Source organism: Leopardus geoffroyi, chromosome A3 (assembly GCF_018350155.1).
Source record: "Leopardus geoffroyi isolate Oge1 chromosome A3, O.geoffroyi_Oge1_pat1.0, whole genome shotgun sequence".
Taxonomy (NCBI): Eukaryota; Metazoa; Chordata; class Mammalia; order Carnivora; family Felidae; genus Leopardus; species Leopardus geoffroyi.
In genome coordinates this window covers 5,904,514-5,931,510 of record NC_059336.1, presented here as the reverse complement: position 1 = coordinate 5,931,510, position 26,997 = coordinate 5,904,514, and the positions used below count along the sequence as shown (strand labels likewise).

The following is a 26,997-nucleotide window of genomic DNA, read 5'->3' as shown; positions in this document are numbered from 1 at the left end:
GATGTGGAGGGGGAGAAGGACTCCAGATGATTCCCAGTTTCCCAGCTTCAGTAACAACGACAGGAACGTCATTTGTGCTGAGATCTGGTGTGCGTAGGGAAAGGGATGTGCAGGTATGGGGGAGAAAACGTCACCAGAATATTGTTTCAGTCAAATAGATGGGCCCCTTCCCACCAGTAATGGTCTTCTCGGCTGGGGGTGGGGGCTGGGGGAAGACCCCACTCTGGAGACACTATCAGTCACCTACGAAGCCTGCTGGAGAAAACGCAGGATGTACTTGAGTTTCATCGCAACTGCACATAATGTTTTAGTGTAAGTGCATCCCAAACATCGCACGGGATAGACTTACCCCAAAATTTATCTGTGGTTTCTCTGAATTCAAATTTAATGGCTCACTTTTTACATTTTTTTATTGTTTGTTTGTTTATGCTAAATCTGGAACCCTGTCACCTTACCTCTTTCCTTTTTGGTTCAGTTATCTGAAAACCATAGTCTTCTGAGGAAGCTTAGTCCCAAGGGGGGAGACCTGATTGGTCCACGGCAGTCATGGTAATTCCATTTCTTCCCAGTGATTGGTTTAGGAAACAGCAGGTGACACAGTTCTGGCCAATGAGAGATGAGAGGCAGTCTGGAGGCTGGGGGGCTTTGAGGGAAGTTTGTCTCCATTCTGGAACAGGCTCCTGGCAAAGACGTTGCTCTCCTTCCTCGAGTGTGGGGGATGAGGCTGTTACGTGTGGAGCTCCAGCAGCCACCTTGCAACCATGAGGGAACGAGCCCGGGGATGAAGGCAAGACGGCAGGGGAGAAAGACGTGTCCCTCATGGTGTCCCCGAGCCTCCAAATCTGCCAGCCCTGGAGCCGCTGCCTCCTTTTCCGGCTTCTGGTTAGTGAAGTAAAACATTTCTTATATCGGAGACAATGGAGGTGGCTCTTTTGTGACTTCCGCGTGGCCAAGCGCATCCCAACTACTGCGTCGGCCAGCCAGCAGCTTGCAGGAGCCCCGGGGCTGAGTTTTGTCGAGGGAGATACGGAACGTTTTGACCCGTCCTTGAGTAGGGTAGAGAATACACAATTAAGACTCAGCAATTAGATTACAGATTCCTGGTGCGTGGGCCTCACTCTGTGCGCACAGATCTTTGTAGAAGCCTTCTGTCTTTCCTCCCCGCTTCTCACTCCCGCTGAGAGACAGTCTCTGTGATCTCTCACATTTCTGCCCACCTTCGGAGCAGAGGCACTGAGAACCTTTCTTCCAGATTATCTTTTCCAGGATGTTTGTCTGTGAAGAGTCTTTGAAGACAGAGCCCGTGCCTCCCTCCAGGGCAGAGGGCAGATGTGTTTGGTGTCCAGTGAACAGACAATCACGTCTCCCTCCCAGGCGAAGGCGGGCGGGTCTGTCCAGAGCCTGTCCTGACACACTGGGGCTTCCTCGGCTGTGACACAAAGCCTTGCGCCTGCAGCATCCGCCTGGGCCCCTCTGCCTTGCTCCCACGGGCTTGGAGTGCAGGAGGCCACGCAGACACCAAGTTCGTGCAGCCCAGAGTCCTTCCCCTGTGACGCGGGAGTCCCGCGCCTTCCGCCGGCATCCGTGGGACTGTGGCGGCCTCACTTGTCAGCTCCCGAGTGGGGAAAATCTCAGACCCTTCGAGCTCTTGAAATACCCTCCTGATCCCACGGTGCCTTTCAGGACCCTTGAGCTTCTGAACGGTCACTGAATTGTCACCGAATCAACCAGGCTGGCAGGAGCGCCGTCTACTCTGAAAAAGCAGGCTCTGGGGAAATGTGCGCTGAGAGGCCACGCGTCGTGGTGAGTGACCAGGGGCACGATCGTCCCCAGGATCTGCCGCACGGCAGATCCATGACCTTGGTCAAGTCACTTCACGCCTCAGAGCCTCAGTTTCCTCATCTGTAGGCTGGCTGCGAAAGACAGAAGCCCTCCCGAGGTAGATTAAGGAGAGGGGCTTTCGCGGTAAGGAACCTGGAAGGTTCCATGGACTCCACCTTGAGGAGATTCCACCAACCCCAAGATGTCCTGGGACGTAGAGGATGCAGAGGAGCTATTTGCTCCTCTCGTTCCCTGTGGAGCTTCTGTCCTTCTGTCCCTCCCGTCCCTTCCATCCCTTCTGTCCTTCTGTCCCTCCCGAGCACCTGCTTCCTTCCTCCACCCCACTCCTCCGTGTCCACTGGGCCCCATCATGGCCACCAAAATGGCGGCCTCAGCTCGGACACTGCAGCCCGGTGCCCTGTGGGTGACCCAGCCCCTCGGGTCTCACATTCCCAGAAGAGAAGCTGATTGACCAAGTTTGGGTCCGGTGTCACCCTTGGTCCCATGCTCGTATCTTCAGGACACAGGCTGGGCTGTCTTGTCAGGTAGCGCGTGTTCTTTCAGTGGGGAGTTTAGGGGGGCAGGAAGTTACTGTTGTCTCTGGAGTCACCAAGGCCACAGAGAAGTCCATACCCGGGGCCTGGCACACGTCAGGTGCTCGGAAGAGGGCAACGATCTGTCCGGGGCCCAGTCGCTAGTCCAGTGCGTGTGCCTTAGGAGGTCAGGCCGTGCCTGCAAGGTGTGCCCTGCTCAGCGCAGCCGGTGCTGAACCGGGCGGGATGAGGCCCTAGGACTCAGCCTCGACGTCAGACCTACTTCCGAGGGCTCTGCAGGCCGAGCTGTGGGCTCCCCTCCACCTTTTCAGGATGTCGCGCTGGGGCCTGTGGGACATCTTGTCATGGTTAGTGACCACAGGCGTTTGGGGTTGTGTGTGTGCGTCCAGCCTTTTGGGCCCTTAGGGCCAGTGTTTGTTCATCGTTTAGCTTTTGGGGGAAACATTTATACGTGAGAGTTCTCCACCCATTTCCATTTTTTTAATACTTAGTTTAATTTTTTAAAGTTTATATATTTTGAGAGAGAGAGAGAGAGACAGAGAGAGCAAGCGGGGAAGGGACAGAGAGAGAGAGAGAGGGAGAGAGAATCCCAGGCGGGCTCCTCGCTGTCAGGGGAAGCCTGACGCGGGGCTCGAATTCACGAACTGTGAGATCACGACCTGAGCCGAAGTCGGTCATGTAACCGACTGAGTCACCCAGGCACCCCAGCCACCCATTTCCATTTTTAAAGGTTTTCTTTAAAATCAGGAATGGGGGCACCTGAGTGGCTCAGTCAGTTAGACGTCCGACTCTTGATTTCGGCTCTGGTCACAATCCCAGGGTTATGGGATTGAGCCCCGGGTTGGGCTTCTCTCTGAGTGGGAAGGCCTGCTTAAGATTCTCTCTCCCCTACCCCTCTCCCCTGCTTGTGCTCTCTCTCTCTCTCTCTCTAAAATAAATAAATTTTAAAAATCAGGAATGGATGTTGAATTTTATGAAATTCCTTTTTGACCACGATCACGATGGTGATACAGTTTTGTTCCTTCACTGACTAATGTGAGTTATACTAATGGGTTTCTTCCCATGGAAGCATTATCCCATGGTCATTCTCCTGTACTTTTTGGAACTAAAGGACCCTTTTTCCTTCTTGTCTAACTCATTAAAGTTTCCTTGGGTTTTATTGGTAATGAAAAACTAATATGAAACACCCGTCACTGTTCTTTATCTTTCATTATAAAAAGCACTTTTTTTTTTAAAAAAGTAGGACCGTGCCATAACATGGATCCACAGTGAACATTCTTTTTTTTTTTTTTTCAACGTTTATTTATTTTTGGGACAGAGAGAGACAGAGCATGAACGGGGGAGGGGCAGCGAGAGAGGGAGACACAGAATCGGAAACAGGCTCCAGGCTCTGAGCCATCAGCCCAGAGCCCGACGCGGGGCTCGAACTCACGGACCGCGAGATCGTGACCTGGCTGAAGTCGGACGCTCAACCGACTGCGCCACCCAGGCGCCCCCACAGTGAACATTCTTAGCTCAATGGCCGACACCTTCCCAGGCAGAACCCGGCACTCGGCCTCATCTCCTGTCGCTGGCTGTTCTCTCCGGGGATGTTTCCTTTTCCTGCGGCCCTTGTGGTGTAGATGTTCCCCGGGACTTTGTCCTCAGATCCCTTCTCTTCTCCCTCTGCCCTGCTCCCGGTGGCTGTCACTTGGAAGACTTACAGACCCAGCCTCCTTTCCTTCTTGAGCTGCCGGAGATCCCATCCCCCACCCGCACCCCACCCCCACCCCACCCCGCCCCACCCCCACCCCACCCCCACCCCGTGGAATTGGTGTGTCCCACCCCACCCCCGCCCAGGGAAGCCCCTGACCCCCAGTCCACGGCCTCAGACCGGGGGCAGGGAGCACAATGTCTAGGATGATGGGGGGGCGGGGGGAGGTCCCAGCAAGCTGGTCTTTAGGAAATACACCCCCAAAGGTGATTCTTTGTGTGTTTCCTTCAAAACAGATGCAATCAGTTCACAGAGGAAAACCACATTTTGTTTAGTCTTTTCCTGGCCCAGATGCCTGATATTTAATAAACCCTGGAGCCAGCCCCGAGGGGGACTGGCTTTTATGGGCTCCGGGGCGCTGCAAGCTGCCCCCAGGCCGGGGAGGGGGGGAGGCTTGACCTGGGGCGGCTGATGGGAGTTTTCCTCCCGGCCCTCACCTCCCCTGATGTGACCACCTCCTTTTCCACCCGATGAGGACAAACACGGCCTCTCGGGGTCATTCTCCTTCCCAGGGAGGCTGTGGGGAAGCTTCTCCAGTTTAAAGGACATTCCCCCGCCCAGGGAAGACCCCAAAGGAACTCAGGGCAACCGCCGACCTCTGGTTGGCAATGTCATGGCTCAGCCAAGTCGCACGTGGGGGCTTGTTAACCTGAGTGACTTGCAGGCAGGGTAGTCATGGACGGAGCGGCCCCCATGAAAATGGCACGAGGGATTTTAGGGACCGTTCGCCAGTGCCTGAGTCACAGCAGGTGCCACTGAGTCCTTAAGACCGCCGGGCCCCGGGGCGCAGAGACGGACCGGACACGCTGGGCATCCCGGCCGCGGGGTCGGGGTCCAGTGCCAGAGGGGGAAATGCGGTGCCCCGGACCTTAGGTCAAAAACTGCGTTGTCACAAGACTCCTGGGTAATTCGTGCAAACGTTACAGACCGAGAGACACGCGGTCGGTCTACGGCACTTCTGCTGTGCAACTGGATTAGGGGAGGCTGAGTCACTGCTTTCCTGGGGTGGTGGGGGGAGTGGGAAGGAACCACTGTCTTCTCGAAGGGGAAATCTGAGACCACACTGGGCGAGCCAGGCCTTCCCATTGCCAGTGCCCCGGGGGCGAGTGATGGAGACACAGCTCGGCCTCCACCTCCCCTGTGCCTCCACAGCTGCCTCCCCCAGCCCTGGTGCCCTCACCACGGCCTCGCTCGCCAGGGCCTCCAGGCAAAGAGCTGGGACTCAGTGACCGGAGCTGGGGAGATCATGGGGCCGGGTCACGCGGCCCACAGTCCCCAGAGCCGTCTGCAACCATCCGGGCTTTCTCTTCCCCACTAATCGCAGAGACAAAGCCACGGGTGAGGCTTAACTTCCTTCTTGCTCAGCCTCCCACGATGGGCTCCGGGAGGCCGGGGGTGCGGGGGGGGGGGGGGGGCAGGGGGTTCACAGGAAGGAGAAAGGGTTGGTCCCGGCTTGGGTGTGGGTGTTCCTGGGTCCTTGCTGGAGACCAACATCTCTTTGTCAAACAGCAGTGGGGTCCCGGGGAAAGCCATCCGGTGGGGGCGCCGAGATCTAGTGACAGCCAGCGCTCAGGCCTGCAACTTAGTAAGACAGTTACTGTAATTACATACGTTTAAGAAAACGTCTCCTCCTACCGCTCATCGCAACAGTTTTGCGTCCTCCCCACCTGCCTGGCGTGTGCAAGTCACCGGCCGTATTTACGCAAAAAGCATAAAGCTTTGGCTCAGAGGCTCCCTCCGCCCCAGCTGCGAATTCAGCGGCTGTGAGAACTCGCCCTCATCTGCCCTGTTCTCTGTGCCCTCTCTTCCTCCCTCCTCCTCCTCCTCCTCCTCCTCCTCCTTCGTAGCTCCAGGAGATTTACAGCATTAGTGTAAACATCCAGCAACAGGACAGTGGATCATCACACTGTGCGGGGCCACACACTGGACGCTCGGGAATAAAAACCAACAACCCCCCGACACTCAGCAACACGGCTGGAGGGGACGTACATTATGATCCAGGCGAGACCCCTTCCCGGCCCTTCCCGGCCTCTGGGGTGGCCGGCAATCCTCGTTGTTCCTCGCTTGTCGACACATCACTGCGATTTCTGTCTCCACGGCCGCTTGGCTTTCTCCCTCGGTGTCTCTGTGTTTCTCCCTGGAAGTGATTCGATGGCGTGTCCGTCCTAATCCCGTGTGACCTCGTCTTTACCCATCCTGTCTGCAAGGACCGTATTTCCAAATAAGCTCGCATTTACAGGTGCCAGGGGTTAGGACTTTCACGTTTCATTTTTGCGGGCGACACAGTTCAGGCCATCGCACTTGCCCAGGACGGCACGTCGACGGAGTGGCAACATCGGGGTCCAAGCCCAGATCTGCCTGATCCTGGGGCCCCTACTCCGAACCACAACACCTTCGGTCCCTGAGCTCGTCCCACAGAGAGACACCTATTGTGGGCCGGGCCCTTGGGAGCTGGGTTCCATCCTGGCCTCGGGGAGCTCAGCCAAGCCGTGGAAGGGACAAAGCAATGAGTGCAGGATTTAATCTTCAAATGCAGACACCCCGAGGATGCACCAGGCACCATCGGGGTTGGGGGCTGGGGTGGGGGGCTGGGCGTCAGGGCAGATGTCATACTGGAGGACACTAGCCCTGAGGCTGGAAGATGAATCAAGTCGTGTGGGGCCCAGAAGAGGCGTTCCAAGCCGGGGGAAGGACATAAGCAAAGGCCTGGAGGGGGACACTGGAGGCCTGGTCTGTCAGGGGTGGGGCAACAGGTGGCCTTGTGTGAATGCACCGAACCCCTCCACACCCTTGTCGTCAGAACTGTCCACGGTGACCCTGAGCGGCTTGAAGCCGGTGCAGTGTTGGTGCCCTGGGTCGCCCGCCCCGGACCCTGGACCCTGGGCATACGGGACCCCGGGTCCAATCTTGGACCTAAGATTCAACCACAGTGTGGGGATGACAGTCTTCACTCCACCAACCTCAGAGGCCATTTCAAGGCTCAGAGTAGGACTTGGGCAGCATCGAGGTTTCGAGAAAAGGGGCCAGAGGCCCCCAAAGCCGCGAGATGTACGTGGATCACGGTCTCGCCTGGAGCACGTGCAGAAGGAAGCAACCCTACCAGCACCTTGAATTTGGACTGGCGGCCACCAGCCTGTGAGAGATCAAATACCTGTTGTTTTAAGCTGCCCCATTTGTGGGACTTCCGTACGGCAGCCTCGGGACACTAACTGAAGTGTGAAGGAGGAAAGCGAAGCTGGGAGTTGACAGGGAGTGACGGGGGGTGACAGGGAGTGACAGGGAGGACCACAGTTTGGGATGAATGGCACAGGCATCAGTGAGAGAAGCCGAGTGGGCCAGAGCACATCCGGGAGAAGAGCATCGCAAGTGCAAAGGCCCTGAGGCAGAGGCTTGGGGGAGGTGGGGGAGGGGAAGGAGGTGTCACCGAAGCAGAGTGAGTGACAAGGGTGACAAGGAGGGAAGGAGGGCTCAGCGGGCCAGCTCACGTGGCGCAGGCCAGCAGAGAGACTTCAGTTTTTACTCCAAGCTTTTAAAATCATTTCTTAAGTATTCTGCTGCTTTTCAAAATAGCAGCTTTCCTGAGATAGAATTTACATGCCCTAAAGCTCAGCTTCTTTCAAGTGGACACTTCAGGGTGGTTTACTACATTCGTGGAGTCGCATGACCCCCATCGCTGTCTTGAGAATATTTTCGTCACCATGAAAGAAACCCCATCCTTTTCCTCCGAATTTGATAGGAGGCCGTCGGAGTGTTCGAGAAAGGAGCCGCAGGAACTGACTTTCACTTCAGCAGGATTCCAGGTACAGGGTGCTGGGGTGGGTGAAGGCGGGACTAGGGGAAGCAGGATGACACAGGGAAAGCCGGAGGTGGCCTAGGTCAGGTGGTGAGAAGGACGAGATGAACAGTGGCCAGATTTTGAGAGCAGAACCAAGAGATCAGATCTGAGGAGAAGAGAGAGAAGGAGAGGCATCATGATGATCCCCAAACTGAGCCCTCCAAAGGGATGAGCCAACATTGAAGGAGGTACGACACTGTGGGAATGACAGGTGAGTAGGCAGGAGCAGGGGTTTTGAGGAGCGGTGCGGTTAGGATGCTTACGACCAGCCAGGTGTTGAGACGGTCGCTGGATTTACCAGCCAGGTGTTGGGAAAGGCTCAGGCAGGAGATGGAAATTCTGGAATCTTCTGACCACGAGGCTGTTGGGCTCACCAAGGGGGTGAGTGAATATAGACAGAAAAGAGAAGGGATCCAAGGATGAGCCCTGAGGCTTTAGGAACAGCAAAGGAGCCTGGGAAGAAGCAACCAGAGACATGTGAAGAATGTTAACAGTGATTTAACTCTGAGTTGCTGCATTATGGGTGATTGTTTTCGTCCCTTACCAGGACTTACTACAATGAAAATGTATCACTTTCATAAACTTCTAAAAACCAATTCCTTGTAAAATGAATTCTTCCATGGACACCTATGAGATTATCTGCTCAGCATCCCATTTCTAGGAACAGAAATTCTCTGTACTCCGCATGCCCCGCCTACCACCACGGAAGCAGCGTATTATCATATGACTCTGACTTCCTAGTTTTCTTTGATTGGTCCAGAAATGGGCATGGGATCCAAGCTGAGCCAATCAGAGTCCTTCCCTGGGAAACGCTCTCTGTGCACCTGCCTGGTAAAATATAAACCTTGGAAGCTGTCCACAGCTACGAGAAGCCGAGGAAGGGAGTCTTTCTAGAAAGAGAAGAATGAGGCAGATGTGCAGAGAGGGGAGGAGCTTGAGCCCTGACTTGGGTTCCCGTCGCTGCCTGTTGCCCTTGCAGCCAGCCTTCTACCGGCTTCCTCTGGAGTCTGAAGCTGGTGCAGGTTGAGTGTAATCACTCAAGACCAAGGGGCCTGGCGACCACGGCGCAAGTCCGTGTTCATCCGCGTATGCTGCACCCGCCACATGTCAGGCATGGAGGAAAGGTCTACACTGGCCTCTAGGGGTTTATCTTCCAGTCGCATTCAGACCTCCGGCCTCAGGGCTCTTACAGTCTGGGCTTGGGGGTCCACAAACTTCAAAAGGATGGAAAACCTTTGTCCCATCTTCTCTTGGGCTCTTCAACTCCTGAGGCGGTGCTTGCTCTCCTGCCGATGCCTACGTGTGCCAAATTCAGTGCCAGCCGCCAGGATCGGGCAGAGTTGCCACGTGCTCGCTCGCCAATCGCCGGCCGAGCCCAGGCTGCATCACGAGGAGCGGATGTGCGTCCCCAGACCCACCTCACTAATCAGCAATGAGGCCCGGCCCTTCACCACTCCCCAGGGATTCCACCGGAGCTGCTGGTCCGGACCCTGCTGCTCCTGCTCTTGCGGGTTCCCCTGACCCAGCGCCACTCCCTTGAACCCACGGGACAGACTGGAATGCTTGTTCCGAGCCTGTATGTCACAAGCCCAAGATCGGGCGTCCGACAGCCAGGGGGCACTCGTCCGGTCTCTGAGGTCTCGGGGACTCAATTTCCTTTGCTGAAAACACAAGGCTGCTCGGCTCTCTGCCGATGGCTGTCCGGCGGCCACGTGAGGTCATACCTGTGAACGCGGCCCAGGTGTCCCTCTGCTGTTCGCTTGGAGTAAAGCTCGGACACGGTTTCTTGAGCACTGAGGTGATGCAAAGAATTCCTGTAATCCCTTCACGCACACACACCAATGCTAACACTTTGTTCTTTCTGTCTGTGACCATCTCAGTACACACGCACACACGCGCGCACACGCACTCTTTACTACGAACTACTTGGGAGAGATCACACCTCCTCATCCCATTACTTTAGTGCAAGACGTCATAAGATCAAAGACACCCTCCTCCATGCAGTGCAACTGCCAGAATCAGAAAACAGAACCTCGACACAAGACCCTGACCTACGGGCCACATCCAGGTCCTGCCTATTGTCTCAGTGAAGAGCTTTTATGGCCATGCTCCCCCCGGGAACCCCATCCTCCCCCCAGGGACCCCATCCTCCCCCAGGGAACCCATCCTCCCCCAGGGAACCCATCTTCCCCCGGGGACTCCATCCTCCCCCGGGGACCCCATCTTCCCCCGGGGAACCCATCTTACCCCGGGACCCCATCCTCCCCCCGGGGACCCCATCCTCCCCCCGGGGACCCCGTCTTCCTCCCAGGGAACCCATCCTCCCCCAGGGACCCCATCTTCCCCCGGGGACTCCATCCTCCCCCGGGGACCCCATCCTCCCCCCCAGGGACCCCATCCTCCCCCGGGGACTCCATCCTCCCCCGGGGACCCCATCCTCCCCCCCAGGGACCCCATCTTCCCCCGGGGACCCCATCCTCCCCCGGGGACCCCATCCTCCCCCGGGAAACCCATCTTACCCTGGGACCCCATCCTCCCCCCGGGAACACCATCCTCCCCCCGGGGACCCCATCCTCCCTCCAGGACTCCATCTTACCCCGGGGAACCCATCCTCCCCCGGGGACCCCATCCTCCCCCCCAGGGACCCCATCCTCCCCGGGGACTCCATCCTCCCCCAGGGACCCCATCCTCCCCCCCAGGGACCCCATCTTCCCCCGGGGACCCCATCCTCCCCCGGGGACCCCATCCTCCCCCAGGGAACCCATCTTCCCCCGGGGACTCCATCCTCCCCCGGGGACCCCATCCTCCCCCCGGGACCCCATCTTCCCCTGGGAAACCCATCTTACCCTGGGACCCCATCCTCCCCCCGGGAACACCATCCTCCCCCCGGGGACCCCATCCTCCCCCCAGGACTCCATCTTACCCCGGGGAACCCATCTTACCCCGGGACCCCATCCTCCCCGGGGACCCCATCCTCCCCTGGGGACCCCATCTTCCCCCGGGGAACCCATCCTCCCCCGGGAACCCATCCTCCCCCGGGAACCCATCTTCCCCCGGGGACCCCATCCTCCCCCGGGGACCCCATCCTCCCCCAGGGACCCCATCCTCCCCCCCGGGGAACCCATCCTCCCCCCGGGGAACCCATCCTCCCCCCGGGGACCCCATCTTCCCCCAGGGACCCCATATTCCCCCCGGGACCCCATCCTCCCCCCGGGACCCCATCCTCCCCCGGGGACTCCATCCTCCCCCGGGGACCCCATCCTCCCCCCGGGGACCCCATCCTCCCCCCGGGGACCCCATCCTCCCCCCGGGGACTCCATCCTCCCCCCGGGAACCCCATCCTCCCCCAGGGAACCCATCCTCCCCCGGGAACCCCATCCTCCCCCGGGAACCCCATCCTCCCCCCAGGAACCCCACCCTCCCCCCGGGACCCCATCTTCCCCCCGGGACCCCATCCTCCCCCCGGGACCCCATCTTCCCCCGGGGACCCCATCCTCCCCCAGGGACCCCATCCTCCCCCAGGGAACCCATCTTCCCCCGGGGACTCCATCCTCCCCCGGGGACCCCATCTTCCCCCGGGGACCCCATCCTCCCCCAGGGAACCCATCTTCCCCCGGGGACTCCATCCTCCCCCAGGGACCCCATCCTCCCCCAGGGAACCCATCCTCCCCCAGGGAACCCATCCTCCCCCCTGGGACCCCATCCTCCCCCGGGGACCCCATCTTCCCCCAGGACCCCAGCCAAGCTCAGGCAATGCCTTCAGTGGCCCTGTCTCTTTGGTCTCCTTCAATCTGATCGATTCTGGGTGTTTGCCGACACTGACATCTTTGAAGAGGACAGGCAGGGGACATGACGGCTGAGTGTCGTCTGGCTCCCACGTGTGTCTCATTCTGTCCAGGCCACACTGTTTGCATCTGTTGGTGGTAATTATACTCCCACCCCTGTAGGGGGTTGGCTAGTGCCCCCCCCCCCCCCCCCCGCCAAGATCTGTCTACACTCCGAGCCCTGGGGCCTGTGAATGTGGCTTTGTATGGAAACAAAGGTCTTTGCAGATATAATTAAGGATCTCAAGATGAGATGAGATCATCCTGGATTATCTAGGTGGACCTTAAATCCAAAGTCAAGTGTCCTTATAAGAGACATACTACGGAGAGAAGCAGAGGAGGAGGCCACGTGAAGACTGGAGACTGGAGAGATGTGGCCGCAAGACAGGGAGGCCTGGAGCCACCAGTAGCTGGAGGAGACAAAGAATTTCTCCCCTAGACCTTGGGTGGGAGCCTGGCCCTGTGGAAACCTTGATCTTGGACTTTTGGCTTTGGAACTGGGAGGGAGTGCATTTGTTATCTTAAGTCACCCAGGTTGTAGTAATTTGTTACGCAGACACTGGGGCACGAGTTCAACTCCCCTTGTCTCAAAACACCGGTTCTACGGTCACCTATCCCACAATGTCTTTCACGAAGTTAAATGTCAAATGTTGATTGACAGCGGGCACAATCCAGCCCCCACGGGCGGCGGGCCACCTGTCATTCAGACTGGGGTCTTGAAGGGGTATGGAAGGGTACCAAGGAGTGGCCCAGGGGAGGAGACACGAGGGGGAGAACGTGTGCATTGGACAGTGAGAACACACGACCTGGGAAGCGTCCCCTCCCCCATTCTGGCGGCAGCAGTCACAGCCAAGGACATGTCAGGACATCTTGGCCATCCTCGGAAGCCCCTGGCATTTGGGTGGCCCTTGAGCGAGGGGAGGCCAGCTCTCCCACCGCTGGGAGCTCGGAAGGCTTGGGCCCTGCGGGACTCAGAACGGGGCAGGGAACAGAGCCGTCTCAATTCAGGTGCGGGCCACCACCTGGGAGGCTGCTGGCAACGACCAGAGTCCACGATCAGAGTCAGAGGGTGCTCGTGACAGGTTTTTCCACCGCGTCTGGAGGAAGCTGGGTCGGAGTGGAGCTAGGCGGCTCGTAGGCTGTGGGTGGTCGGTGAGGCCGGCAGCAGGACGGGGGGTTTCCCAGCCCCCACGCCCAGACAGGGGGCACTCAGGGACACCACCCTCAGCGGTGCAAAGCCTGGTTTCACTTTGCACCCCACCCTCCCATCCGCGGGAACACCCTGCCTGGGGGCGGGGGGTGCAGTGTCGGCAGCACTGGGAGCAATCCTGTGGCTTCGGGGAGGGGTTCTTTCTTCTTTTAGTCTTTTTACTTATTTTGGTTTTAATTTTAATAAAAAGGGAACAGAAAAATCCTTAATGAACTGTGGGAAGTCCTTCTTTTGTAGTGAGAAGAAGAGCCGATGGAGATCCTGGGGCGGCTGGGATGCGTCTGCCTCCGCTTGACGGAAAAGTCCCGGGCGTGTTGTTAACATCGCAAGACCCCAGCGCGTCAGGCCAGGGCAGTGATCCCCTCCCCAGGGACCTGCTCAGCTCCAGGCCTCATCCCCAGCCGGACACCGGCAGCGGACCGTGTCATCAGAGGGAGGTTTAACTTACCCGCTGGCTTTGCCCCCACCCTCACCCCGAGACGAGAGCCCGCGGGCTCAGGAGCCACCGTCAAGGGACGGTGGTCAGCGGTCCCAGCCGAAAGAGCTGGAAAGAGAGAAGACGAGTGCCTTCACCCTTTCACACTCTAGTTCCAAGAATCGCATGGGTTTATGGAGCCACCGCTGCGGGCTGGGTGCCTTCCCGGGAGAGTGTTGCATCAGGATGCTTTCAGTTGCAAATAACAGACACGTCTAACCTCCCTGAGTTGAAACCCTCAGGGAGTCTGGGTGCCTCTCATCCCAGGACGGCCCCCGGGAGGCAGCCCCACCGCTGGCGAATCCCACAGCTCGGAGACGGCACAGAGCACCCGGGTTCTTTTCGCCTCGCCCCTCTGCTCCCCCAAACGGGCTCCCCCGGGGTCTCCGCGAGGCCGCTACCCCCTCAGCGCGCAGGTGCAAAAGGGCCCCGCCTTTCTGGGGGTCTTTACCAGACAGGGCACCGCTGCCAGAAGGCGCCACCCCTTATTGGCCAGCGCTGAGTCACGTGCCCAGCCCTAAACCAATCACCACCAAGGTGTCCATGACTCATTTACATGGCCCGGAAGCGCAGGCGCGGGCGGATCGCCTGCCTGAGAAGCGGTCCCCGCGCTGCGCCGGGGCTGTAGGGCAGGGAGACTGGAGCGGGGTGGCTGCCAGTGGGGGCCGCTGCCATGACTTGTTTCATCTTCAAATAACAGGCGCCTCTCCTAACACGTGTTAGGGGCTGGAGGCTCAGCAGTAACGCAGACGGGGAGCAAAGCGCAGGGCGGGCCGCAGCCTCTGAGAATCCCCATCTGCCTGGAGCCTATCGGATTTGCAAAGGCAGGAGGCTCTGATGGCCCGGACCGTCCTTTTCGCGCACAGACCTGCCTTCTTCTAGTCCAGCCTTTGGTTTTCAACGGGAATGAGTTTGCAGCCCCCGGGGGACGTTTGTTGATGCCTGGAGACACTTGTGGTTTGAGGTGGGAGAAGAAGTTGCGAGTGGCATCTCGCGCATAGAGGCGGGGTGCTGCTACACGCCCCCACAACGCACAGGACGGTGTCCCACAGTTATCTTGCCCCAGATGCCACGAGGGCCCAGGATGAGAAGCCAGGGTAGCGCAGGGATTTGTCACACGAGGCTGTGACCACAAATCTATGGGCTGCTTTTACTGATGGGCACTTTAGGAGATTTGTAGAAAATCGTGCTAACAGAATGCACATTTTGGCCTGAGAACATAATATCCAGAAGCAATCACACGCTGCCTTATCCTTACCCCCGGCCTTGCACAAGCCATTCTTTTGAAAGCAACACCCCCACCCCCACCCCCACCCAACCACCGCCTTCCGAGTCCATGCCCGGCCTGGCTGCGGTACCTCTCCCCTGCAAGAAGGCATCGCTGACCGCTCAGACCTCAGTGCTCTGTCTACATGCCGGTTACGCGTCAGTTGTGGGACAGCAGAGCAGACCCCACCCTGCTCCACCTCACTGCTGCCCCTTTCTGTAAAACCCCATACGCTTGCTAGGTTATCTTTGCAGGCTCTCTGCCACCCCCCCCCCCCCCAACCCATCAGGTGACTTGAGAGGGCACATCTCTCTCTGTAATCAGAAGCACGCCTGCTCTGGGGTTGGGATGCAAATGCACGTTTGCCAATTAAATCATTGGCTTTATAAGGCAAAAATTGCATAAGTGGAAATTCCCACTGGGAAGTCATCCATTTGCATGCACGTCCGTGCCTGTGGGTTCGTACAACCTGGGCCAACTCACAGGCTGCAGCTGATTTCCTCTGGCGCGAAACACTGGTGTTTCTTCTACTCCGCACTGTATAAAATAAACCCAGTGAAGCCAAGAAAACCATGTGGGGAAGTAGGCAAGGAATAAACTTTGGACACCCTATCAGTTAGGAGACTTTCAGCATCAAGAAACAGATTTCTACTGGAAATGCTTTAAATAATACAAATCTTTGTAGTTTCACATCCTAAGGAGGAAGGGCGGTCGCGCCAGACTGTTCATTCGGGGACTTGCTAACATCACCGACAGGATTCTTCTACCCTCTGTAGGTCCGCTGTGGTCCTCAGGCCCTTCTCCTGGAGGCACAAGAGGGCTGCACCAGCTCCAGCCATCACCTCACCAACCTCACCCAGATGCAGAGAGGAAAGGTTTCCATCTAGGGTCTCTCTTTTCTTTTTTTGAGTTTATTTTTAAGTTTATTTTGAGAGAGAGAGAGAGAGAGAGAGAGAGAGAGAGAGAGAGAGAGAGAATGAGCAGGGGAGGGGCAGAGAGCGAGGGAGAGAGAGAATCCCAAGCAGACTCTGCACTGTCAGCACAGAGCCCGACTCCGGGCTCGAACTCAGAACCAGGAGATCATGACCTGAGCCAAAATCAAGAGTCAAAAGCTCAACCAACTGAGCACCCAGGCGCCCCTAGGGTCTCTTTTTAAGACTAAGGAGACTTGTGGCCAGAATCCCTCCAGCAGACATCCCCCCCGGGCTTATGGGCCAGAAGCACAGCCCCAACCCCTTCCTAGCGACTGTTGGCAAGGGGGGTTGATAGTCTTGATTGGCTAAGATGAGGGGCTGGCAAACGACAGCCTGGGCGCTAAAGCCATCCGTCACCTGCTTATGTCAAAAGCCACACCCGTTCACTTACATATCGCCCACGGCCACTTTCATACTACAGTGTCCGAGACCACATGGCTAAACTATTTACTAGATGGTCCCTTTCGGAAAAAGTTTGCTGCCCTGTGGTTCAGACTAACAAAGATTGATGCCGGAAAGGAAAGGACCAGCCCCGCGCACAGAGGCTTGTCCAGTGAGAGAGGGGATGGAGAGGAGGGAGGCGTGGTGTGGGTAGGAACCCAGTGATGTCTAGTGGGATCCCGCTTTGCCTCTTTGGGGAGCCCCTGCACATTCGCAGGCTCGGCTCCCCGTCTGTCAGAGGTAAAACGCTTTGCCACAGCTGGTAGGATTAAATGAGGTGATAGACGGAAGGCACCTGGCACAAAATAGACCCTAGAGTGTTTTTGTTCCCTTCAGGAATGTTCTAATGGGTTTTCTGCTGTTAGGCTCACCCCAAAAGAGAGGCTGCCGAAGGGATTTGTGGTTTACTAATTGGAATCAAAACATCGCTTCTGCTCTCACAAACGTCAAATTACCCAAACTGGCTTTGGTTTTAGGAGCTTTTCTTAAAAGCAGAAAGAGCTGACAATAAAAACGTCAAAGGAAAGTTGTGCAACATGACGATGGTGGGTGGCGGGGATGTCTTTTCTTGGGGGTTTCAGAGTCCGGGGGTGTCTCCCTGTCTTGGAACATTGCTGTGGGTTGGAAGTCGAGGCAGTGGGGGGGGGGGGCGGGCTGCACGGGATGTAAGGCTGAGGATACACACAGCAGGTATCGAAGGCTGGGGTCCCAACACTGTCCCCCAAGAATCTTTCTTCATATCAAAGCCACCCCACGTATGGAGAAGAAATGACCGCCAAGCAAAATGCTTTCATTAACTGATTTATTTTCCTTTATTTAAAACAACCAAACAATCAAGAACACATGTATTGGCCACTGGGGGTTTCTGCCGCGACCAGAGACCCAGGGGCATAAGGCAGAGAGAACAGGCTGTGGGTTTAGACAGACCCCAATTTATATTCTCGTTCTCCACTCCTGGCCGCATACACCTGGGGTGCCTCTCTGAGACTCAGTTTCCTCATCTGTAAAATGAAGACCAAAACAGTGCCTCCTCTCTGTCCTAAGTTCTTGCGAGTATTTGATGAGAGCAATTCAGATTTAAACGGTGATCCAGTGTCCAGGACAGGGTTGCGTAGACAGTCCACACTGGACAGATATTAGCTCTCATATCACCTGCCATATACGGCTTCAGCCCTGCAAGGTAGAATTAATGCCATGTCTCGGAAAAGGAAACTCAGACTCAGAGAGGTTAAGTAACTCGCCCGAGGACGCACAGCCAGGAAGCGGTAGGCCCAAGCTTGGCACACAGGTCTGAGCGGCTCTAAGCTGCCGGCAGGTAGACCCCAGGCTACGAGACCACTGGACAGCCACGAGGACACCCGACCGAGCTGTGGTCCTTCCTGCCCAAGTGAAGACGGCGGGGGGTTGTCCGCACTGTGTCGGCTCATCCTGGGAAATGGCCTTCTACTCCTCACAGCGCTGGCAGTAGGTCACAGGGGCACATGCCTGAGCCCACCTCAAGGTGGGGACCCGGAGGAATCACCCCCACCAAGAGGGAGGACCTCGGAGAGGCAGCCCCCAACAGCTGCGGGGAGCCGGGCAGAGCTCGTCACAGCCAGCAGAGGGCAGCAAATGCATCCGTAAGGGAGGGCGACCCAGGCCGGGAGCAGAGGAGGCCTCACGGCAGAGGCACCCGCAGAGGGGTCCAGACCCGATGCGGGTGGCCTTTGTGCCCTGACATTGTGACAGCAGCGGGGATCCTCAGGGCGCTGACTAGGGCCAGGGCTGAGGGCTCTGCATGATCGCCACAGGCCTCCCTGTCTCTGCAGCAGGCACTGGACTGTGGCCCAGCACGGACAGCATCTGGTCCCTCGGCCGGCCGGTGACAGGGTCCGCATCCTAACCACACTGGGACTTCCGGCGAACCCCCGAGCGCAATGACGGTGTGGGTGCTGCCGGCGCACAGAGCCCCGGGTGCAAAAGCCCCAAATTCTCGTTTTAGAGATGCAGAGGCCGAGGTTTGCAGAGGGGACACGATGTACTCCGAGTGGTGGGCAGAATCGTGGCCCCCAATGAGGTCCACATCCTGATCCCCGGGCCCTGTGACCGTGTCCACCTTGCACCCCAAAAGGGGACTGTGCAGATGTGATTCAGTCAAGGCCCGCGGGATGGGGAGACGGTCCTGGAGCGCTTGGGTGGCCCAGAGTCACCACGAGGGTCCTCAGAGGAGGCAGGCAGGGGTCAGAGTCAGAGAAGGCGACGTGCCCGTGGCAGCAGAGGCCGGAGTGGCGCAGTGTGAGGAAAACGCTGGAGGCCGTTGCTGGCTGTGACAGTCGGGGCAAGGGGCCAGAGTCCCAGGAATGAAGCAGCTTCTAGAACCTGGAAGAGGTCACCAGGATTGCCCTTCCTCTCCCTGTTGGCCAAAGTTCTCAAGCCTCCCCTCAACTCTGTCCCCACCCACCTGCCTCCTGGGAAGCCCCCATTCACTCACGCACACATTCGTTCAGCCACTCGTTCATTCCTTCAATGTATTTACTAAGCACCTACTATGTGCCAGGCAATGCAATAGTGAACAAGACAGGCCGGTGGGGGAGGCAGACATTTATGGTGTGTAGGGATGAGCCAGGGGCCTGGGACCCTGGAGAGCCTGGGGGCGGGAGGGATACCATGAGGGCTTCCTGGAGGAGGGGAAGCCTTCAAAACTAGGAGCTAGGTAGCCAAGCAGGAAGGAGAGGGGAGATTTTGGTCTCCTCCAGTCATTCAAGAACCACATGCTGAGCGCCTACCAAGGCCTGGGCCGTGGGCTGGGAGCTGAGGATACAGTGACGCCCTCCGGGATTCGGGGCTTAGCAGGGGAGACAGGCCAGGCAGGCAAGGTGTGAGCACCTGCAGTGAGCAGTGGGCAATTCCGTGAAGGGGGCGCCATGGGTAGGGGACAGAGGACAGGGAGCCATGGGACAGGGGGCAGGGGGTGAGGGGCCAAGGGGTAGGGGACAGGGGACAGGGACAGGGGCTTCTCAGAGGTGCCAGGGGATCAGCCATGGCGAAAGCATAGGCTAAGGGGTAAAAAACCTGGGTTTAGACCCTGCTTGGACCCTCACCAGCTATAACCGTGGAAGTCGTTTGAATTCTCTGAATCTCGGTTTCCTGGTCTGTGAAATGGGAGTGACGCTAGTTACGTTCTTGTCGGGGACACAGCCCCTGACCCACAGTAGGTGCTCAAGAAAGAATTGCTGGGTGGATGAGTGAGGGGTAGGACGCATAGCTGCCCAGTAAACGGTGGCCATGTGGCTGCCGACGATGCCGACGACGACAGCGGTCTGTGTGCGGTGAATTGTGACTCACGGGGAAGAGCGCGCAAGAGCCCGCAGAGCCCCATTGCGTTTCCCAGCGGGTCTCCCGTTACAGGTTGAGACAACCCCACCAGGGGGCGTGTGCGCACGCGCGAGCGCTCCCAGACCACGCTCCCCCAAGCACAAGTTCACCCTCACACGCATCGGCACACTCACGCCCAGGCCTGCACGCACTCACACACGTATCCCTACACATTCACTCACACAGTCACACGCACACCCCTTTCCAGGCGTGGACGGGCCCGTCCTGCTCCCCCTACCGGGAGCCCGCGTAGCCGCGCGGGGGACTGGTGGCCCCGGAGTGGCTGGTGGCCGCGGATCCCCGGCCTTGCCGGGAGGGCCCGCGACGGTGGCCTCGCCTGGGGACTGCCACTCGTGTCGTCCTCACAGCAACCCTGGGCGCTGGGGACCGCTCCGTCCTCCCTGCCCCGGAGGGAAACTGAGGCCCGGAGAGGTTAGGGGACGTGCTGGGAGAGGGGACTTCCAACCCCAGCGCTGTAACTGCAGCGCCGCCTCCTGCCTCTTGTACTAACTTGTCGCCCTCGGACAACACGCGATCAGGGGCCCGGCGGGCTCCGCAGTCCGGCCAGGCCGCCCCTGTTCTCTCCTGCGCCCGGGGTTCTCTCTGACTGTGGGTCCCTGTCCCCGCTGCTCTTTCGGTCTCGCTCTCTCTCCACCGCTGCCCCTCCCCCCGTGTGTCGGTGCGTCTCCCCATCACTGCGTCTGTCCGTCCCTGTGCCGCGTCCCCACACGTGCTTCCCCGGCCCCGGCCCCCTCACCCTGTGGACGTATTTTGAAGTCCCTCATGGAAACTCAGTGTCCCTGGGTCTCTGAACTTTCCCTACAACGTGGACCAAGTCCAAGGTCTTGGCGGAGGACGAAGGGGGCCCAGCGGTGGCCCGAGGGCACTGGCTGGAGTCGCCTGACCTGAGACTCTGCTGAAGGGCTCATCTCCCACCGCCAGAGCGCTCCCTGCCCAGCCGCCCTGCTCCCTCCCTGGCTTCTCACTGGGCCACCCCGTCCCCCCCACCCCAAGCTCCGTGGAAGCCCCAACCTTTCCCTTCAGACCCCGGAGAGTGGGGGGCAAAGGGAGGCCTGGAATCAAGGGATTGTAAAATCATGCCCTGGAATTTGCTGGAAGCAGAAAAGCCCCCCATAAAAGTCTTCCAATCCCTCATATTTGATTTCATAAGCTGGTCGTCTAGGTAATTGTGGAGGGCGGCTCCCCCACCGGCCCCCCACCCCCACCCCGCGCATCAAAGTCTCGTCCCCACACACATGCCCCTTTGCTCCCCAGGCACGTCCTGGTGGGTGGTCAGGAGGGGGTCAGCGAGGGCCAGACGGTGTTTCCTCTGCTTGCAGATGCCAGGCGCTAAGTGACAATGTGCTGTCCGTAGTTACTATCTGGGAGAGGGTGGCCCTCCTGCCGGGTTCCCCCTCACTGTGGGACACAGGGGCAGAGGCCGCAGACCCCAACAGTCGTCCTCGAGCTTGGTCAGCACCCTGGTCTGGGCTGCACTCTCCCATTTCTCTCTATAAAGGTTCTTCCTACCCCAGGGTCCCTCACCAGAATAAAAGTCCCTACTGCTCAGATGGCGTGGCAGCTCCTGACAGACGAGAGCAGGGTGGGCCAGGGTGGGAGGGTCAGTCATCAGGTGCCACACAAGACAGGCTGTGAATCTTGGCTAAGCAAATCTGTTCGTTCAAAAGCTATTTCTTGAATGCCGGCTGGGAGCTGATGTGTAAGTCGGCTGGTGGCTTATCTTCTCCGGGTCTCGTTTTCCTCGTCTATAGAGTGGGGATATTGCTTGCCTCATGGGTTGCTGTAAGGATTAATTAGTTGTTCGTGCTAATCAAAATCAGCTCAAGGTCAGGCCTCAGTTCAAATCTCGGGCCAAATCACCACTTACCCAATGGGGGTCACGATGGTCAATTGGATGTGTCAACTTGGTGAGGCCATAGCCCCCAGTCATTCACTTGGTCGTTCATTTAGGCACTTGTAGGAAGTAGTGTGGAAGTAATTACAGTCTCCAAAATCATGTGACTTTCAGGTAGAGTGTCTTAGATGATCCAGGTGGGCCTGGTCTAATCAGTTGAAGGGCCTCAAGAACAGGGCTGAAGTGTTCCTGCAGAAACAACTCTGCCTGTGGACGGCAGCCCCACCTGGTGTCCAAGGACCCCAGCGCCTCCTGACGGCCTGACCCGCGCACTCCGGCCTGCCTGGCCAGGCCCCCCCCCCAGGCCCACGCCAGCTCCTTGCAAGAAATCCCTTACGACCTATCTCCTACCGGTTCTGCTCCTCTGCTTGGACGCTGACCGACACGGGGAGTCTGGCAGTGTTGCCCTACCTGTGCCCTCAGCTGCAAAAGGGGGGTAACAATCGCACATAAAACCGCAAGGAAGACTAGAGTGTAACCAAATCCAGCCACTTTCTGGAACAGAGCACAGTAAGCTGCCCCCTTCCCCGGGGCCTTTGTGCCTCCTGTTCTCTCCGCCTGGAGTGCCTTTCCCCTGCTTCCGCCCTTCGGAACGCACTTCGGCGTCACCTCCTCCGGGAAGGCTTCCCCGACCACCTCGGCCGGAGGGTGCCCTACACTGTTCTGCTCATCTTATGTGTCACCCTGTTTAATTCTTTCTTGCTGCTCTCGGCGCAAATGACCTCACTGAATAGACTGGTTTATTTAGATCTGTTCAGATAGACTGGTTAGCTGGTTTATTGCCAGTCTCTTCTACTGACCCGGCGTTTCTTGGCTTTTTAAAAATTAATACTCCCCCCGGGGGCTTTTTGGGCATTTTCTTCTAATCATCTCCCACCCCCATAGCGTCTCTGGGTATAACGCCTCAACTCAGAGACTGGCATGCGGTGCGCCACGTATGGTTTCTCTCCGAATCATCGTTCGCCACCTCTGCCCCGCCTCCTGCACCCCAGGCTTCTCCAACAAAGGAGTGGCCGCCCAAAGACCCACAGTCACAGAGAGGGAAAGAGCAGAGGCGTGGAGGCCTCGGTCACCCACGGCCTGCAGTCCCTGCCTCTAGGCTGCAAGCAGGACCGTCTCAGGGTGGGAAGGGGGCACCCTGCACCCTGGTCCTTTCCGTGTGCAAGTTGGGGACACATATTTCCCCACAGGACCAATTTTACAGAAAGGACAAAGCTGGGTCCCCTTCCTGTTCTTCTCCCGGGACTCAAAACCTCATCCCCTAGCCACGCCCCTAGCCACGCCCCTAGCCACGCCCCAGCCACGCCCCTTCCTGTCACGTGGACGAGATGGCCGTAAGGTTGCCAGATAAAAATACAGGCTGCACAATTAAACCTGAACTTCAGATAAGTGACAGATAGGTTTTTGTGTGTGTTTTTTTTTTAACATATTGCATGGGATATACTTATACTTAACAACTGATAAACTAATAAACTGATAAACTGATAAACTAATTTGTTTATGTAAAAACCAAATGTAACTGGGAGTCCTGTGTTTTTTTGGCTTGTTTTTTGTTTTTATTTATTTTTTAATGCTTATTTATTTTTAAGAGAGAGAGAGAACAGGGGAGAGGCAGAGAAAGAGAGGGAGACACAGAATCCAAAGCAGGCTCCAGGCTCTGAGTCGTCAGCACAGAGCCCGACGCAGGACTCGAACCCATGAACTGCGGGATCGTGACCTGAGCCGAAGCCGGCCGCTTAACTGACTGAGCCACCCAGGTGCCCCCCTCCTGTGTTTTTAAATTTTTTATCATTATTATTTTTTTTAACGTTTATTTATTTTTGAGAGAGAGAGACAGAGTGCCAGTGGGAGAGGGGCAGAGAGAGAAGGAGACACAGAATCTGAAGCAGGTTCCAGCCTCTGAGCTGTCAGCACCGAGCCCGACGCAGGTCGGAACCCACGAACTTCAAGATCATGACCTGACCTGAAGCCAGATACCCACCAACCGAGCCACCCAGGCGCCCCCCTCCCCCCAAGCTGTGTTTTTTATTTGTTACATCTGGCAACCCTAAGTGGGTAGGACTGTCTACATAATTAATTATGAAGAATTCCAAGATGGTGACAGGAAGTTTTAAACCAAGGGTGAAGGAGACCTTTTCCTGAGTGTCTGAATCACATGCACGCCCACGAAGAGGCCACACCGAACCGTGACCATCTCCTTCCTGCCACAGGGAGGTAATGTTTTGGCTGCTCCCACTCCCTGCCAAGCTGGGCAGGGGATATGACCTTGACGGGTGACAGAATTCAAGTGACCTCCGGGAGCCCAGGAGCAAGAAAGTGAGCCCAAGCACGTTGATCGCCTACTCTGATTGCCCTGGAGTCTGATAGAGGAGAGTCAGCGTTTAATTGTATCTGTGATTTTTATTTGAGTTGATCCCTCAGGAAAGCAGTTACATGACATCAATTCCCAAAGGAGCCAGTGGCACGGGGCTAGGGAGGGGGCATGGGGCTTCCTCCGTTTCCTTAACGATTTAGTACCCCCAAAATAAAATAAAGTGGTATTTTTAAGTTCATAAAAAAATTAGTAAAATAAAACCAGATTCACTTTTCACAAAATAAAATAAAATAAATATGACACCAAGAGGGCAGGTAACGCCCTCTCTGACCAAGGCGGACATGGGGAATGCAGAGGTTCGTAATATTAGTATCTAAAGTGTTACACAAAAGACGGGTGTGAATGGCACACTTGCTCTAACAGGGGTCCTGCTCTGTGGCCTGGACAGCTGACTGGACACAGGCTGGGCCTTTATGACTGGGACCGCTGCCTTCACACCCCCTTGGATGGCCATTAGGAGCAGGCGTTCGAGTATTCTCTGATCAGTTTTAAGTGTTAACGTGGGTTTACCAGCTTTAGAGGTTAAACACTGCATAGAGATCCAGCATCATCCAGAATATGTAAAGAGCGCCTGCAACTCAACAACAAGAAGACCGACACCCCAACTGAAAAATGAGCAAAGGACTCCAGGGAAGGTGTACGGATGGCCAACGCGCACACGGAGAGATGCTGCGTGTCCCCTGTCGTTAGGGACACGCAAGCCAAAGCCACAAAAGTGCACTCGCTAGGATGCGCTGTCATTTTTAAGAGCGGACAACAGCAGGCGACCGCAAAGGTGTAGAGAAATTGGAAACTCTTGTCCACTGCGGGTAGGAACGTGAGATGGTGCGGCCGCTGTGGAAAACAGTCTGGTGTTTCCTCAGAAGGTTAAGCATAGAATTAGCAGGTGAGCCTGCAGGTACATGCCCCAGACGACTGAAGACAGGTGCTCAACTCGTACGTGCACAGGCGCGTTCACAGCGGCACTGTTCGTAATGGTCGCAAGGTGGAGCCAAGCAGATGTCCAACAGCCGATGAACGGGTAAATAAACTGCGGTGAATAAACACCGTAGAATATTACTCAGTCATAAAAATGAATGGGGCGAGAGACGGCTGCCACGTGGATGAACTTCGAAGGCAAGATGCAGAGCGAAAGAAGCCAGACAAAAACGGCCATATGCTGTATGATCCCACTTATGTGAAATCTCCAGACTAGGGATGAACCCACAGGGACCAAAGGCACACTGGGGGTTGCCAGGGGCTGGAGGGAGAGGCGAATGGGGGGCATCTGCTTCACGGGTGCAGGGTTTCCTTTTGGGGGTAGTGAAAATGTTTCGCAACGAGATAGACGTGGTGGTTGTACAACCCCATGAAGACACTAAATACCAGTGGTTAAGTTTCTATGTGAATTTCACCTCAATTGAAAAACAATAGACCCAGGGGCTCCTGGGTGGCTCAGTCGGTTGAGCGTCCGACTTCAGCTCAGGTCGTGATCTCGTGGTTCGTGAGTCCGAGCCCCGCGTCGGGCTCTCTGCTGTCAGCGCAGAGCCCGCTTCGGATCCTCTGTCCATCCCCCCTCTCTGTCTCTGCTCTGTTTGCGTGCTCCCTCTCTCTCTCCCAAAAATAAACAAACACTGGGGGAAAAAAGAACTTCAGGGCTGAGAACTGGGTGCAGGAGGTCAGTAACTACACGTTACAGGTCCTCTGGAATCTGAGGAACTGGGGCTCGGAGAGGCCAGGCCTGGATTTGGACCCAGACCCCAGACGACCCGGACAAGGCTCTGTCTACACCTCCGTCCCATGTCTAGCTGCTGCTGTGGCCTGGAACACATCACTTGGCCTCAGTTTTCTCATCTATGATGTGGGCATTTCACTCTCAAACACCCCTTCTGCTTTTATTTTTCTTCCTGCATGCATCACATGTCTTGAAGGTGGGTTTATCAATCTGTATGTAGTAACCCATGTCCCATTTTTGGTTTTCAAACATGTCTTGGCAAGTCGTGGGGGTTCCGGATGAGATAACCAGGATTAACCACGGGGTTTCGCGTCTCTTCTCCTACAGCTGATCCAACTTCCATTCCTCTCCCCTTTCACTCTAAGCACTGGAAAAGCTAAGTTTTCCCTTTCCCAGACTCCTCCGCAGCCGCATGCCATCGTCTTGGCCAATGAAACATAAAGGGAAGTCCGCTGGGGTCCTGGGAAAACTTCTGATTTCCTGCTAAAAGGAACAGATGTCACTGGCATCGCGTCTTCTTTCTTTCTTCCCGCCTTGCCTACTGATGTGATGCTTGGAGCTGCAGCAGCCATCTTGTGACCTGAAGGAAAAGGCCAAGAGAATCACTGAGGCATCAGCATCTCACATCGCCGAGCTGCTGCACCAATGGCAACCACCCCCTTCCAGTCGTCTTGCTGTCTGAGCAAGAAAGAGCCCCAGGCTTCTGATCCTTGGAACAGTGTGCGAGCCCAGCTGATTCATAAGCGGCCCCTGACCAGTGTATTAGTTGGGATTCTTCTGATTGCAAGGGACAGAAACCCAACTCATGGTGGTGGCTTAAGCCAAAAAAAAAAAAAAGGGGGGACTTTACTGGCTCATGTCATTGGAATGTGGAGGGAGTGGGCGGGCACCTGACTTCAGACACGGCTGGGGATGAGGGATTCTCCACATTGGCGGTACTGACGTTTGGGGACTGGGTAAGTCTTTGATGTGAGTGCCGTCCAGTGAATCGTCGGGAGCTTAGCAACGACACCGACCTCTGACCTCTACTCACTAGATGGTGAGTGGCGCCCCCCACGCCCCCCACCCCTGCACTGCTCCAGATGCGACACACAAAAATGTCCCCAGACATTGCTACATGTTGCCTGGAGGGCAAAACACCCCTTTGGAACCCCTGACCAAGATCAAGTCTTCCAGACTGTGCATCTTTCCATGTCTCAGCTCTGGGACCTTCTCTGTGTTAACCTTGACCTCTCCTCCTGCAGGCGGCCTTCCTCTATGAAGGCAAAGAAGAGTCACCAGACTTGCCTCCCTCCGGGGAAAACAGAGCTGCTGCCTCCCCGCCCTCTCCTAGCAGTCCCAGGGCAGGATTCTGATTGGCTCCCCTAGGGTCACATGGCCTCCAGTGAACCCATGTCTGTATGGAGACAAATCAAACGGGGACATCTGCCGTATCTGATCTGGAGAGGGGGTGTGTTGTGGGGGGACAGGCTCACTGGGGCCAAGA

The 26,997-nt window shown here is 56.8% G+C and overlaps 1 protein-coding gene across 1 annotated transcript in view; it reads right to left on the bottom strand.

The window, feature by feature from the left end:
* Window positions 1–7,684: 7,684 nt before the first annotated feature.
* Window positions 7,685–26,997, bottom strand: part of BMP7 (bone morphogenetic protein 7) — a 168,699-nt gene continuing 149,386 nt past the window's right edge. The window contains exon 7 of the mRNA XM_045444151.1: window positions 7,685–8,069. Coding sequence (XP_045300107.1) covers window positions 8,064–8,069 — 6 coding nt within the window. The 3' untranslated portion in view covers window positions 7,685–8,063. The remainder of the gene's footprint in view (window positions 8,070–26,997) is intronic.